The sequence below is a fragment of the Pararge aegeria genome, chromosome 6 (assembly GCF_905163445.1).
Source record: "Pararge aegeria chromosome 6, ilParAegt1.1, whole genome shotgun sequence".
Lineage (NCBI taxonomy): Eukaryota > Metazoa > Arthropoda > Insecta > Lepidoptera > Nymphalidae > Pararge > Pararge aegeria.
In genome coordinates, this window is record NC_053185.1 from 18,276,808 (window position 1) to 18,291,614 (window position 14,807).

Here is a 14,807-nt window from a genome sequence, read left to right on the forward strand (position 1 = left end):
AAAAAAAAAACTAAATTTTTTACGCGTTTTATTTCACGGCAATATAAAAAAAGTTAACAAAATTTTCACATCCCATAATATCATAAAGTAACAATAAATAATATTGTAGAGAACTATATATTTTCTATGATAAATTGTGTATTTAATATCACACTTACTGAACAAAAATGACCAAAACTGCAATAGTTTTTTGGAAGCACTGAAATAAATCCTCACCTATTAAAAAGGCACTGGGTAATTTTTCTTCAATTTAGTTATATACTAACTTCTACGTATGTATAACTCAGAAATTAAAATCAATAGATAGGTCACTTTTATTCTTAAGAAACGTTGTGATGATTAGTAGTAACCTAAGCCAAACCTTATACCGTAGAAATAAATAACAAATAGTATAATGCCTAGATTCTCGATGTCATAGAGATGTACAACATTAGTGACTGCTTTGACGTGTGACAGTTCAAGTATGAATACATGTCAATTTTGACATCTCAAAATACATGAGAATCTGGACTTTGAAAGTCTTTATCAATGTTAGTAAAAAACTGCAATTAGAAAATCAAAATACAAAAATTGTACCTTATCTTTGCGAAATATAAACTATGTTTGTGTAATTGACAGAGACTATTATAAAATATTATGAAAAGTACAAGTACAATACTCTAAAGAGGCAGTATCTGCGTTTTAGACAAAATTATATTTTTGACATTTGACTAACAAAAAAATTTATCGGCAGGTATATTATTTATTTAGTATAAAAATCACATACTTATATAAACACAATGTATATAAAAATGCGCTTATTTGTATTATGTATAGTAGGAAGCTAGTCGATTTCTTTATAAGAAACCCAATAATTTAGAAAAACGACTTTATAAAATATACTTACAACTTAAATATTTTATATTTTTTGATAACACTAACACTGTGTCGGTAACTAAATTAAAATGACAAAACAAAATCACTTTTTGTATACTTGAATAAAATTTTTATACTTAGGACAGTTTTTTTGTAAAAAAAAATTTAAACCACTATGTTTTACACAGAAATTGTAGCAAATGTGATAACTAAATGATTGCGATTTTTAATATTATACTATTGGAATAGTGTGTCTTTGTTTTGCCAGCTTAATTTTCTTCTTACTTTATACCGGTTTTTCTACTGTGCACTTAGTGTAACACTAAAGGAGTTTGAATACCAAACTGGTGTCGTTTTGTGTGACATTTATATCGAGCCTTAATTTTTTTAATAAAATCCAAGAGAAGGCCTAAAAAAATATTTAAATAAACCTTCATATGTAATTTTTTTTATAAAGGCTATATTCATCGTTAAGTTTATTATAACCTTGTTAAATTGACGTAACCGACAAAATAACATATCTCCAGTGTCACATGGTATTTTGATATATTTGTTAACTAAAGAAAAAGTACTCTAAGCGCACGGGACACGGTTTCACGAGCCCAACATATTCGTCGTGTTATCTTGTAAGCTTAATCTAGTTTATTGGAGACCGATAGAAGCGACCAGGCTGTCGGCTTTCGCGATGTAGGCCTTCTGGGCGTCTTCCTTTGAAATGCCCTTTTTACCGCTCCATGCCTCAAATTTCGCCTTTCCTCTAAGATCAAACATGCCCGGTTTGTCTGTAAGCAAAATAAAATTATATTTATATGATACCGAAGGTAATATAAGATCTACCTTTACCTAAGTTTTAGCAATATATTAAACACTGTTAACAAATCGTGGTTACTACACGATTGATGAATTCCTTAACGACAAGGCTGCTTGGAAGCAGGCCACTCTTCTCTCATTTCTCACAAAACAGAAAAATTCTAAAGATTGTTAAATTAAAAAATGATGTTGGAAAAGAGCAATCTGCTGAGTTTCTTGCCGGCTCTTCTCAGTGGAATCTGCCTTCCGAACCGGTGGTAGAGTCACTACAAGCAGACTGACCTGACGTTTCAAAAGTGCTTCTTAATTAGGCCTACCTGAAATAAATGAATTTTGAATTTGAATTTTGAATTTTAAATTTGAATTTTGTATTTTGTATTTTGAATTTAAATTATGTATTTGAATTTAAGAATATATAATTAAAAATTGCCGAGATGTCACGGCAGGTCAGAATACAGTTGTCACAACCCCTCCACTTCCCGTGGGTGTCGTACGGGAATGTAACGGGGAACGGGCAGCATCGTCCTCTATGCTACTACTACCGTCCACTGCGTTTACTAACCGGTCTGCCCAGCGTGGTGATAATGGCAAACCCACCCATTGGAGCCTTAACTCCAGCAGTGGACTGTTATAGATTAATTGATAAATTAAAAATTACTAGCAATAACGGTAGTGGAAAACATTGTGAGAAAACCTTTATGTAGTGATTAAAGATTTTAAACTAAGATTTTCGTGGTAAATCAACATTTCTTAAATATAGTTCAACGGATTTGTCGATATTTCGAACCAGTTGCACGAACACGAAAGCTGGTATAAATGAATGAATGAATGAATATACTTTTATTGCACACTACAAAAATTACATATAACAAAAAGAAAAGTATAACAAAACAACGTATACATTTTGGCGGCCTTATCGCTACATAGCGATTTCTTCCAGGCAACCAATGGCGAAGATGAATAAACCACGATCCATGCAACTGGGTCGAAATATCGACAAATCCAAAAGATTATCGTGGTATGTACACTGTGTATGTATAAAAAGAGGAAGACAAAGGAGACGCAGACGCTGGGCGGACATACTTGTGCAGATCAATGGCGCACTATGGCTAAGGAAGGCAAAGGAAAGGAAGACATGGAGAGAGCTGGGGGAGGCCTACGCCAAAGAGGCGACTTCTACCGTAACCGTCTCTGTGATTTAAGTTTTTCCGTTAGGTACCTAACGGAAAAACTTAAATCACAGAGACCTAACTACAACTATATATGTAAATATTATTTCTAAGGAATTTAAATTTGTCAGTGTAGATGCTATAAGTTAGTGCATTCTGTATAATGTTGTATAATAACAATATGAAACCTAACAATAATATTAATCTTAATATTATCTAAATCTTTTAATTATGGTAGTAAATAAATGGCTTTTTCATTTTTATTTATTTTATTATAAATAAAAATGAAGCCATTTACCTGCATGTGGTGTTCTCAACTGCGTGTGCAGTCCATCAATCCGCACTTGGCCAGCGTGGTAGACTATGGACTAAACGCTTCTCATTCTGAGAAGGGATCCGTAGCAGGCCGGTTATAGGTTAATGACAAGTTAAAGATGATGATAATGAAATAATTAAGTAACAATTTTTTTGTATCGTGATAAAAATCATCACACCATTTAGTAAAAAAAAATAAGATATTTCTATTATTTATTTGTACCACTCAATGATGAAATGTATTATAAAATAGTTGGATAATCCAAAAGTGCACGCCTCATAATCTCATTTATTACAATCAAATTGAGATTATTTGTAAATAATAATTAAACTACACCTAATTATACCGTGAAAAGTAATAGGCTTCTATTCCTCAAAATACTGAAGCCTAGAAAAAAAACAACTCGATAAGTGAAGTATTTCGCTCGTTATCGTGACCACAAGATACGGGATCCGCACATACAGACACACGGACGTCCAAGACAGAACTTTTTAAAACAATTTTATATATAGTTTTAATAAAAAAAAGAGATTTAAAATAAAGTGTTAAAAATTGTGTTTTTTCTCAACATTTGTCTATTTATATTCACTTATAAAAGCAATGAAGAAAAAGAAAAAGGGACATTTTAAGCTGGAGAATCACTCTGTGTGCGTAAACTGACAGTAATACCTACGTCAACGCTTCGCTTATGAGGCGTGCAAAATAAGTCATCAAAATATCTTATAGATTTACACACACAAACAAATTAATGTTCAAGAAAAAACGTACTGTAGACTTAATACCCACCTTCGTTATAACATAAAGTCTATTATCATTCACATCGTAATTACTCATTATAATAACAATTATAAGTCCTCACCTATTTTATTATTGGCTTCTGTACAAGGTATATTATCAAAATTAAGCTTAATTTGCTATACTCCGCGAAAAGCAGGAGAATCTGTGTGGTGTAATTTATAATTTCTTCAATCCTTATACCCCACACCAAACAGATCCTCGGCAATATACCCTCTACGCACGTTTCGCTCCGAAACCGGAGCATCATCAGGAGATGTTGACTTTACAATGAATAATTGTTAAGTCCAAGTAAAGTTTTAACAATTATTCATTGTAAAGTCAACATCTCCTGATGATGCTCCGGTTTCGGAGCGAAACGTGCGTAGAGGGTATATTGCCGAGGATCTGTTTGGTGTGGGGTATAAGGATTGAAGAAATTATAAATTACACCACACAGATTCTCCTGCTTTTCGCGGAGTATAGCAAATTAAGCTTAATTTTGATAATATATCATGGATTTCCGCAAAGTAACGCCTGCTTCTATCCAATATTCTATCCAATATTCTGTACAAGGATTAAGCCCTTTATAAAGAATAAATAATTTATTACAGATATTAAAGTTTCAGAAACTTGATACTAGAACTAGATAAGTTCAAGGCACTAGCATCTATCACAGGCTAGATACAAAATTGTTATCATTTATATAATAAAAATCTTTATTGACAGATATTACATCCATTTATAAAAAATTAAATAAAATTGAAAATTTTTAAATTGCATAAGGTACTTAAAAAATACCTATACCTAAGCTACCAACGCCAGTAGGCATATTCTATTTACTGCACTGAGAAAACACATGCAATGACTTAACAATTATTCATAGTAAAGTCAACATCTGCACCGGTTTCGAAGCGAAACGTGCGTAGTGAACTGTTTGCTGTGGAGTACAAGGATTGAAAAAATTAAATTACGCCATACAGAACCTCCTGCTTTTCGCGGAGTATAGCAAATTCAGCTTCATTTTCATAATATATCATGGAATTCCGAAGAGTAACGCCCGCATCTATTCAATACAAAAGTTGTTAGTTCTAAGTGAGCTTTCTGGAATTCTTAATTTAACTCTGTATAGTGAGAGCCCGTTGTAACAGGTAGGTCAGTTATCAAATAAACTAGGTCATAAATAATAACTTTCATATTATGTAACGATAATATTTGTCCTAAAACTCAAACAACAAAAACACTATCAATAACTCTACTAACATATTATGTAGTAACAATCAAACAGATAATCTGGGTAGATTAAACTAGTATCGCACGTTATCCTACCATCGTTAACCTAATACTCGTGAAAATATCTATAACTAATAATTATTTATCGGTAGAAACTTATTTTTTGATCCGCAAACTTATCACTCTTATTAACTTAGGATGTTTATCTTTAACTAACTCATGCTAGCGGATGATGGTATTTTTTTTTTATTCCACTACAAGTTAGACCTTGGCTGCAATCTCACCTGATGGTACATGATGATGCAGTATAGGATGATAACGGGTTAACCTATTAGTGGTATTACGGCCATATTAAACACATACCAGACAATTTTCTCCCCGGGGAATGGAAAAATGTATCTTCTCCCACAGCTATGTCAACTCTCAGAGCACTGGCGCATGGGGATAAACATAAACGGGGATAAACTTTTCCTATTCAATTTTCCCGTGCTTTAGATTGGACACGTTAATTATATCCCCTGTGAGCAGCCCTGCTGACAAGGGATGATACAAATCGGTTATTACCGGAAAACACGAATAATATGTCATTTTTCTAAAAATGAATCCTAGCTAGATCGATTTATCGCCCCCGAAACCCCCTTTATACTAAATTTCATGAAAATCGAGCCGATTCCGAGATTCCAATTGTATATGTATATATAAGAATTGCTCGTTTAAAGATATAAGATTAATCGCAAGCATAAAATTCATGGCGTCTTATTTCACAGTGCGGGCTAACTCTATATTAGCGTGTACTGTATGTATCCCTTTTTCCCTACTAATGTTATAAATGCGAATTTTGCTGCTTTAATGGAGGACTTATTTAAACTTGGATTCCAAAGCGAAAGGTGGAATCAGCCCAAGCCGCGGGCAACCGCTAGATATAAATATTCAAGTTATGTTAAACATCTCGACTCGACCCTGCGCAGGATCACTGTACTGCGCGAAGGTCGCAGACAATACGATTCCTACTATTATTATATAACATTATGCTATTACGAAATTTTTGTATTGTCGTAGTACATCTATTTATTTAAAACAGACAGAAGCACAGACAGACAGCTATCTGTCTGATATCTGTATCTCTCTGGTGTATTTTTTTCTGTGGTGTACAATAAAAGTATATCCATCCATTCAATCTGTCTCTCAGAGATTATAGCAAAAACATGCCTAATCTTATATCTTTAAACGAGCAATTCTTATATATATATAATTGAAATCGGCTCCACCGATTTTCATGAAATTTAGTATCCAGGGGGTTTCGGGGGCGATAAATCGATCTAGCTAGGATTCATTTTTAGAAAATGTCATTTTATTCGTGTTTTCCGGTAATAACCGATTTGGTGCAACGAAGTTGCAGGGGTCAGCTAGTGTTGTTTATACAATAAATTTACTAAACAATATTGAAGATCACTGTATCTTAGAACCGACACAGATCAAAACACTTCCCCGCTATGGTTTATGGTCGTTGGAATGTTAATTTTGAATGCATCAACTTTAAAGCGTTGATAGCCTAGTTGTTAAGACTTCGGCCTGCTTTTCAGGGTACAGAGTTCTATCCCGGCATGCACCTCCACGTTTATGGAGTTGTTTGTTTATTAAGCAATTTCATATCACGTGCTTTATAACGGTCAAGGAAAAAATAAAAGGAAACTAAAAAGGAATATGAGGTTTACATAATGTACAAATACGTCCGAAATAGTACTACATAGAGGGGTGTGCCCACCAGTCCTCACGGGGCTAGCGTGGTGAACTGCGCCCTATTTCGGGCGAAAACCCGTTACCACCCTATCGACAAAGATGTGCCGCTAAGCGATTTAGTGTTCCGGCGCGATGTCGCGTAAAAACCGATTAGGGTTATGGCTACCATACTCCCTAACAGGTTAGCCCGCTACCATCTTAGACTGCATCAACAATCACCACCAGATGAGATTGCAGTCACGAGTTAACTTGTAGTGGAATAAAAAAAATAACAAATAAGTACATTTGGCCTTTTTTTTTCTCGTGGGGAAATCCTTATAGATACCACTACACCACGGGGAGGTGCAGTGGTTATGCCGGACTCTTACCGACTAAAACCCCTCGGTGGTCCAACTCATCGCCTGGTGACTGGGTCATGGGAACACTTTCGCACAAAACCGCAACCCAGCCAGCAAGTACTTTTGGCCTGAGGTAACTACCGAAGCTTTAGGTAATAAACGGGAAATTCATCGCGGGCAAAAGCTAGTAAAAATAGTTAATAACAATCCCTAAACGAAGCATTCTCTGTCAAGTCTGAGCGTTAAATATGACTCACGACCCGATCACAACATTGCGTAGTAACTGCAGACTATTTACGTGCATACGTATATGGATTTCCCTGTACAAACAGGAAATGGTTAACTTAAGGATGAAGGTAATAATTACATCATATATTGCATTCACGTAATACGTAAATTAATTAAGATCGTCAATTGCCTATAAAAGTCCATTGGGCCCTCCCAATGGGAGAGGCCTTTCTTGTTGTAGATGCGTGGAGAGTTTAAGCACCTTTCATTTCGGGGGCAGTAGAGATAAGATTAAGAATTAATGCAATAATACTACCATCTTATACGATCTCATACCCAATATGTGGTGAACGGAGGGTTCACGTAGGGAGAGACCTAGAGTCCAGCAGTGGACTTTTATGGGCTCGATGACCACGAATGAACCAATGAAAAGTAACAGGCAATGATGAGGATACAGAGTAGGACTAAGCGGGCAGAGATTATAAAAGAAAACTTAAGATAAGCGGAAATCAAGCGGTTAATCAAGGAAATTTTCACTTACTCGCAGGATCTGCATCACCGACCGTGGCCTGTTTGAAGTATGCGTACAGTTCTAGAAGGTCTGCGTCGCTTGGCAGAGTCTTTAGGTTCTTAACATTGGCTGCAGCCTTGTCGAATTGCTGAAATCGTAACATTTACATATATATATAGGGACCCCAGCGCCATCTGTCGGGCTGATTTGTGAATCTAAACCATCCTGGGTGCCACCCAAACGCAAACCGAAAAATTCATTCAAATCGGTCCAGCAGTCTAGGAGGGGTTCAGTGACATACACACGCACACAAGAAATATATATATAAGGATATATACATATATATTGCAGTGGAATATGGTTGCGGGTTAACCTGCTAAGGGTATACAGTGGCATGCACTTCGTACATGCACAAAAGCACTGCCTACCCTAAAATTGATATATAACTCGTATAGGAGGAGAATTTTAGCAGCAGTTTTATTAAATTTTCCTGCAGTATGCACACCCTGGTAAGAAACTCAATGCACGCCACTGAGGGTATATATATATATAGATACACTTATGTACAACCAATATTCCTAGTCGTTTTCTATGCGGCATTGTAGGTACGACGTTAAATCACTCGGTGGCACATACCTAATATGTGTTGATATGGTGGTAACTAGCCACGGTCGAACCAAAGTCAAAGTCAAAGTCAAAAATATCTTTATTCAAGTAGGCCCACAGGTGGCAGTTTTGATGCGTACATAAGAATTACACGGTAGTGAGATGATGGCGATAACCACATTCGTAAACTTAAAACTAAAGCTAAGAGGGTTCCAAACGCGTCCCGGTCTCACAACCCTCACACCAGTCAAGTTATAACACGTAGCTTGTCCATTAACATAAACCTACCAAATAATTCGCCAAAACTATTTAAAGAATAGTTGGAAAATCCAAAAGTGCACGCCTCATAATCTTATTATTATTATTATTATTAAAATTAAGATTATTTGTAAATAATAATTAAACTACATCTAATTATATCGTGAAAAGTAATAGGCATCTATTCCTCAAAATACTGAAGCCTATAAAAATAAAACCAACTCGATAAATGAAGTATTTCGCTCGCTATCGTGACCACAACGGGATCCGCACATACAGACACACGGACTTCCAAGACAGAACTTTTTTAAAGATTTTTTTAATTAGTTTAAATAATAAAAAGAGATTTAAAAATATCATGAGTGTTAAAAATAGTGTTTTTTCACAACATTTGTCTATTTATATTCGCTTATAAAGGCAACAAAGAATAAAAAAGTGACATTTCAAGTTGAAGAATCACTCGGTGTGCGTAAACTGACAATAATACCCACCTTAACGCTTCGCTTATGAGGCGTGCGATTAGGGTTAACAAATTTTTAACAGCCTTATAACAGGGACCATATACCTATAATAGATGTCATATACGTATGCAGTTTCGTACTAAACCTATTTTAAAATTATGTCTTTGATGTGATGATAATTGGAAACGTATGGTTGAGATAAATAAAATTTAAAAAAATAATTAATAAATTACTATTAACAACATAAAACCAGTTTAATTGTATATTTTAGTAGAATGGAAACTTTCCGCAAAAGAATTATAATGGAAGTGCTTTACTGATACAGTTAAATTCTTGGTTCATGGCTCACTGGTTATTAACCCAGTATGCCAACTTTCTCTGCATTTTGTAGTGCACAGAAATCACTCGAATCACTGTTAACTGTGATAGTTGTTTAGGTAATTTCATTTCCTCTTTTAGAATAATTTATGCTGAACTATTAAACCTTAAATCTGTTCCATAAAAATTATTCAGTTTATGAATATGTTGTACTTGATTTTTTTTTTTATGCGAACAGTTTGTATCCCCTGATTTTGAAACATTCTTCATTGGTGCTATGCTTCTATTGGTCTTAGCTTGATACTATATATAGCTTATAGCCTTCCTGCAGGGCTAGCACGGACAGAAGACAAAAATTACATCCCCCGATTATATCCCCTGGAAAGGGATATAATTAACGCGGCCACCTGCTAAAGTCACGAGAACAGGTAACAGAAGAAGTTTACCCCGTTACTATTACAATTATATATTATGTGGATATTATTTCCACTTGTGCGCCAATGCTCTGAGAGTTGATAAAGCTGTGGGAGAAGAGTGACTAGCCCTGCTGGATAAATGGGCTATCCAACACATAGAATTTTCAAATCGGACCAGTAGTTCCTGAGATCATCGCGTTCAATTAAACAAACACACACTTCAGCTTTAAATATTATTTAAATATTAATACTAGCGGTCCCGTATAAGTCAACCATATAGATAGACATAATATGCTGTCGCTGAATTTTATTTTAGAACTTTTAAAGGGGAATAACTTTGTCATACATGATATGACTGAATATAAATTATAATATGTTTGTCTTTTGTTGAAATAAGTAATGAAATACATATTATAAGTAATATTGTATTACAGTTATATCGAGACACCGCACCGAAACCCTAATTCGCTCGACATCACATCTTTTAGTATGATGGATGGATTAGACTCGAAGCCTCCAATCAAGACGTAAATAATCACACCTATTACTTATTACAATCTTCACCAATTTTATAAACCTGAAGAGATAGAACTACCAGTTGATTTGAAAAATGATTTTAATAAATAGCTCACTTATTGCCTCACTACCAGCAATATTGCCAGGTATATAACCTACCTGATCTGATCACTGCTCAGTACCCTACAGTCTTATCATAACTTGTCATTGTAACATGTTATGCCTAAATATTATGATCAAGCAAATACCCTCTGTGCCGTACCACAAACCAAATATTTTACAAAATAATAATTTCCGCAGTGCATCTACTATAATGAATCCATCATTAAGAAATATTATTATCATTTTATTAAAGGAAGACAGAATTGTAAACAGCTCATTATTCGTACACGTATTCATGTTTGTATTGAACATAATATGCTATTTTTATAAATTTCAAGCAGGTACTAAAAAGGTGATAAAACAAAAGGTGCTAAATAAAATTCTAAAGTTGTGAACAACCAAATAAATTACTGTGGCTTACTTATATTGTTCCGTACCTCAAGAGTGACAACGGGACCCAATTGTTTAGCCACAGCTGTGTGTCTGTCATTGGACTGTATCTCATGAACCATGATATAGAGAGAGTTGAAATTTATAAAGAAAATTTTGATGGACTAAACAGATGGCAAACCTGATAGTCAGTGAAAAACAATCCCACAAAATGCTGCTGAGTGCCCTGAGGTGTAAATGTTAAGACTCACATGCCTGTAATTAAATTGGCAACAAACTGGAACAGAGCAAAGCTCTACGTCTAAAACCGAGAAGGGTGTCCTCATACAAGAAAGATGTTATATTGTGTTTTTTCTCAATCTTAATAACATTGATACTATTATATGTAGTGTTTCATTTAACACATTGGCAAGGAACACTTTCAAAGTCTATACACTAAGCCAGTGTTTTGGGTTAATTTACAATTCAACTTATATTTGCATATAGTTTACACAAATAGCTAAAGTACTCTTTCTTTTTATGCAAATTATGCAAACTAACACATTGTGGAATATTTTGTAAACATTGGTATGCAAAGGTGGTCTTATTGCTTTGGCAATCTCAGCTCAACTACCCTTGGATAAACTTATCAAATATTGAAGAAGGTAGCATGCTTAGCGAAAGGAATTTATAGTTTGGATTCTAAACTGTGTAGAAACCAATTATGGGTGTGGGTTCTATACAATTGCCATAACCCAAACAGGTAAGCCTACTATTTTAGACTGCAACATCAATTACAGCCCATTAAGTATGCTGTCAAGGGCCAAAATCATCATATCTACCCATTACCGAGCCACAACAGGATATGGGTCTCTTCCCACAACGAGAAGCGCTGCACCCAATCATGGTGTACATATGTTACATTATATAATAAGATTTATTTTAATTATTGTATTATTAATATAACATTATGTATTGTGCTGAATAAATTGAAATTGAAGAGGTTAAGTCCACTATGCTGGCCCAGTGTGAATTGGTGTACTCCACATACCTACCTTGGAAATCATTATGTAGAACTTTCAGGTATGCAGGTTTTCTCACTATGTTTTCCCTCACCAGTGAAGCAAGCAATATTTATTATTAATTAAAACACCTCTAATTTTTCTAAAACTTAGAAAAATTAGAGGTGTTTGCTAAGATTCAAACTCTGCCCCCCAAAAGTGAAGTCGACCTCCTACCCACTTTGCTATCACCGCTTCAATATATAAGGGCCAATATACAATACCAAAAATACTAAGTATTTAGATAAATACTATTTAATATATTATAAATAATAGTTATTTTTGAAAGATGCAATAAAGTGTGTTCAGTAATTACCTAAGCACTTAACATTGATGTAGGTAGTGATGGAACTGCATTATCATTCAACCTACCTACTTAATCACTATCTAAATGACCTTTGAAACTCACCTCTTGTAGAGACATGATGAGGTGTTTCGGCAATTAGGTAGGCAACCTAAAAAAAACACCAGTAAAATACACTTAGCGTTATTAAAAACAACTACGTGACCGGCTATTTTACATTAAATCCAAGCGATGCGACTACAAATAACTACAGTCACGTTTTTATATCAAAATACATCTAGAATTCCACCCAGATACATATCAAAGTTACAAGACTGAGCGAAAAGAAGTAGATTAACAGTTCTTTATCGATACAAAGATCTAGTTGGCATTAAATATCTGGATATACTTACTTGAAAAGGACAACCGCTCACAATGAGAGTCTCACACAAACTGAGGGCAAATTATAAACTCTTAACTCGGGTTTTATTACATACTTCACTAGCGTGAATCAACACAGTTGGCGTGCTTACAATCACAGTAATCGAACCGATTGTTATCAAAGTGCTCAATTTTTATCAATATTGGCTAGTTTCAATGATTTTATAGAAAATAATTACGAAAATATAATTTCTAACCTAACACTTTACGTCATCCAAAATCAAAATGTCATCATTTTGAAAGTTACGTGGTTGTCAACAGTTCAATGGCATTATTTATTCGGACGTTTGTACGAGATGCAAAAAAATCGTAAAACTAGTTTTTTTTTTTATGTTAGAAGATGCCTATTCATTCTGGATTTGAAGGTACTCATATTGTGGGCACTGGGGAAAATGGAAGCTGGAAGGGCATTCCAGATCCTAGCGGTGCGGATCAGAAACGAAGTTGCGAAGCGCTTCGTACGCATCCGCGGTATATCGACCACGTAGGGATGAAGATCCTTACGGCGAGGGGGGAATTAGATCAAATAGTTCTTGAGCACAGTCTCGTATCCGAAATATATCCTAGTTTTGAGTATCTAGACTCTGGAACTTATATTTACCATAACATAGTATTAATTTTAACAAATTGTTTTCATTCATTTATTCAGAATTTTAAATAGGCACCAAAAAACGAAAAGAATGTTTTTTTCGTTCGCTGCCAAAACCATTTTACATAACTAAGAAAACAAAATATTCTTTTTAATCTATTCAAATCATACCTTTGTGGAATCACTGATTAATATGTCACTACGTACTATACTAATATATAAAAGTATTTAATAATACCAAGCATGTAAGCTGCATTTACACACTGAAAAACAAGGCCTATCCTTTGACCGAAAATAAGTCAGTACTTCTGTTACCTGGTGAGCGTCTAAGAGATATTGCTATCAATAGCCTTTTATTTTATACTATCTCGTAGAAAAAGTAAAAAGAAGACCCATCTTTCAGGGTAAACGAATATATAACAATCTCTCTGTAGTAGAGAGGATCACTTACACCCGTTATTGGATTAAGGATCAGGATTAGAGATTACTTAAACTATATAAAAATCTTAGATGTGAATTGCTCTGACTTCAAAGCTAAACATTATTTAGATGCTGAGATGGTGATCAAAAAATTACCCGTATAAGTTTTTTGTGAGCTCTTCTTAGACCAGGGTTTGGAACCCGCGTAGCTTTAGATTGAAGTTGCCGGACGAATTCATCACTATTACACAATTATGTAAACATATATGTATGAATGCTTCATTAGTGGCTGTGATAGGCATGCATGAATAAAGAATATTTTAATTTGAATTTGGATTAATCCTCTATCCTTTAGGAGACGAGATGAGTCTAAAATGTCAACGCATGTTGCTTCATAACATCGATATAAAACTAATCAAACCTGTCCCCATTCTCAGCGACAATCAATCAGATTTCTTAACATCATCAAGACTCATTAGTGTCGGTAATATTAATTGTGTAGGTATTGAATTTAACTGAATTTGTACAGATTGCAGTTGGTTAGCAGCTTTAAGATAGACCACGAGATATCCCTTTCTCTTAAAACTAAACAGCTGGTCTGATAGCTTTCGAAGAAATTTATTATTGCAGTTCTTCCAAAAGCCCAAACCCTGTGTAAGCTTAAGTTTTGCAAATAGAAGTTAAAACTCACTAGTTTATAATAATAATAATACTTTTGACTGTGAACTGACTCTTAAATTTTAATGTAAGTATATAAATATATTTCATTTTTTAACTATGTGCAACTGCCTCGCTCGCTTGGTAGTTAGAATGTTTGACTAGGGATCAGTAGGACCTGCCAAATTCATATAAGGTATTGTGTATTTTTAGCAGACTTACAAAAAAGGAGAAGGTTCTCATTTCGGTTGAATTTTCGTGATTCACTAGTTCAGGATCTGTTGAAGGGATCTTGGAGAAATTGAGGGAACTCTTCAATTATTACAGGCACACCCT

At 34.6% G+C, this 14,807-nt stretch overlaps 1 protein-coding gene across 2 annotated transcripts; it reads right to left on the reverse strand.

The window, feature by feature from the left end:
• Positions 1–11: 11 nt before the first annotated feature.
• LOC120624562 (acyl-CoA-binding protein homolog) lies at positions 12–12,975 on the reverse strand. Of its 2 annotated transcripts, XM_039891196.1 has the most exons (4): positions 12,778–12,975; positions 12,491–12,536; positions 8,005–8,122; positions 12–1,637 (listed from the first exon to the last, which is right to left on the reverse strand). In XM_039891196.1, exons 2-4 carry the CDS (start codon positions 12,503–12,505, stop codon positions 1,498–1,500), a joined length of 273 nt encoding a protein of 90 aa, XP_039747130.1. In that variant the 5' UTR covers positions 12,506–12,536; positions 12,778–12,975; the 3' UTR covers positions 12–1,497. The 2 variants fall into 2 exon arrangements, with proteins under 2 accessions (XP_039747130.1, XP_039747131.1); XM_039891197.1 differs by lacking the exons at positions 12,491–12,536; positions 12,778–12,975 and having other exon boundaries at positions 8,005–8,137.
• Positions 12,976–14,807: the final 1,832 nt, after the last annotated feature.

Coding starts and splice junctions, on each gene's coding strand:
- LOC120624562 (XM_039891196.1), bottom strand. Junction 1,638..8,004: donor CGGTGATGCAGATCCTGCGA/GTAAGTGAAAAT, acceptor TTTTGCTTACAG/ACAAACCGGGCATGTTTGAT.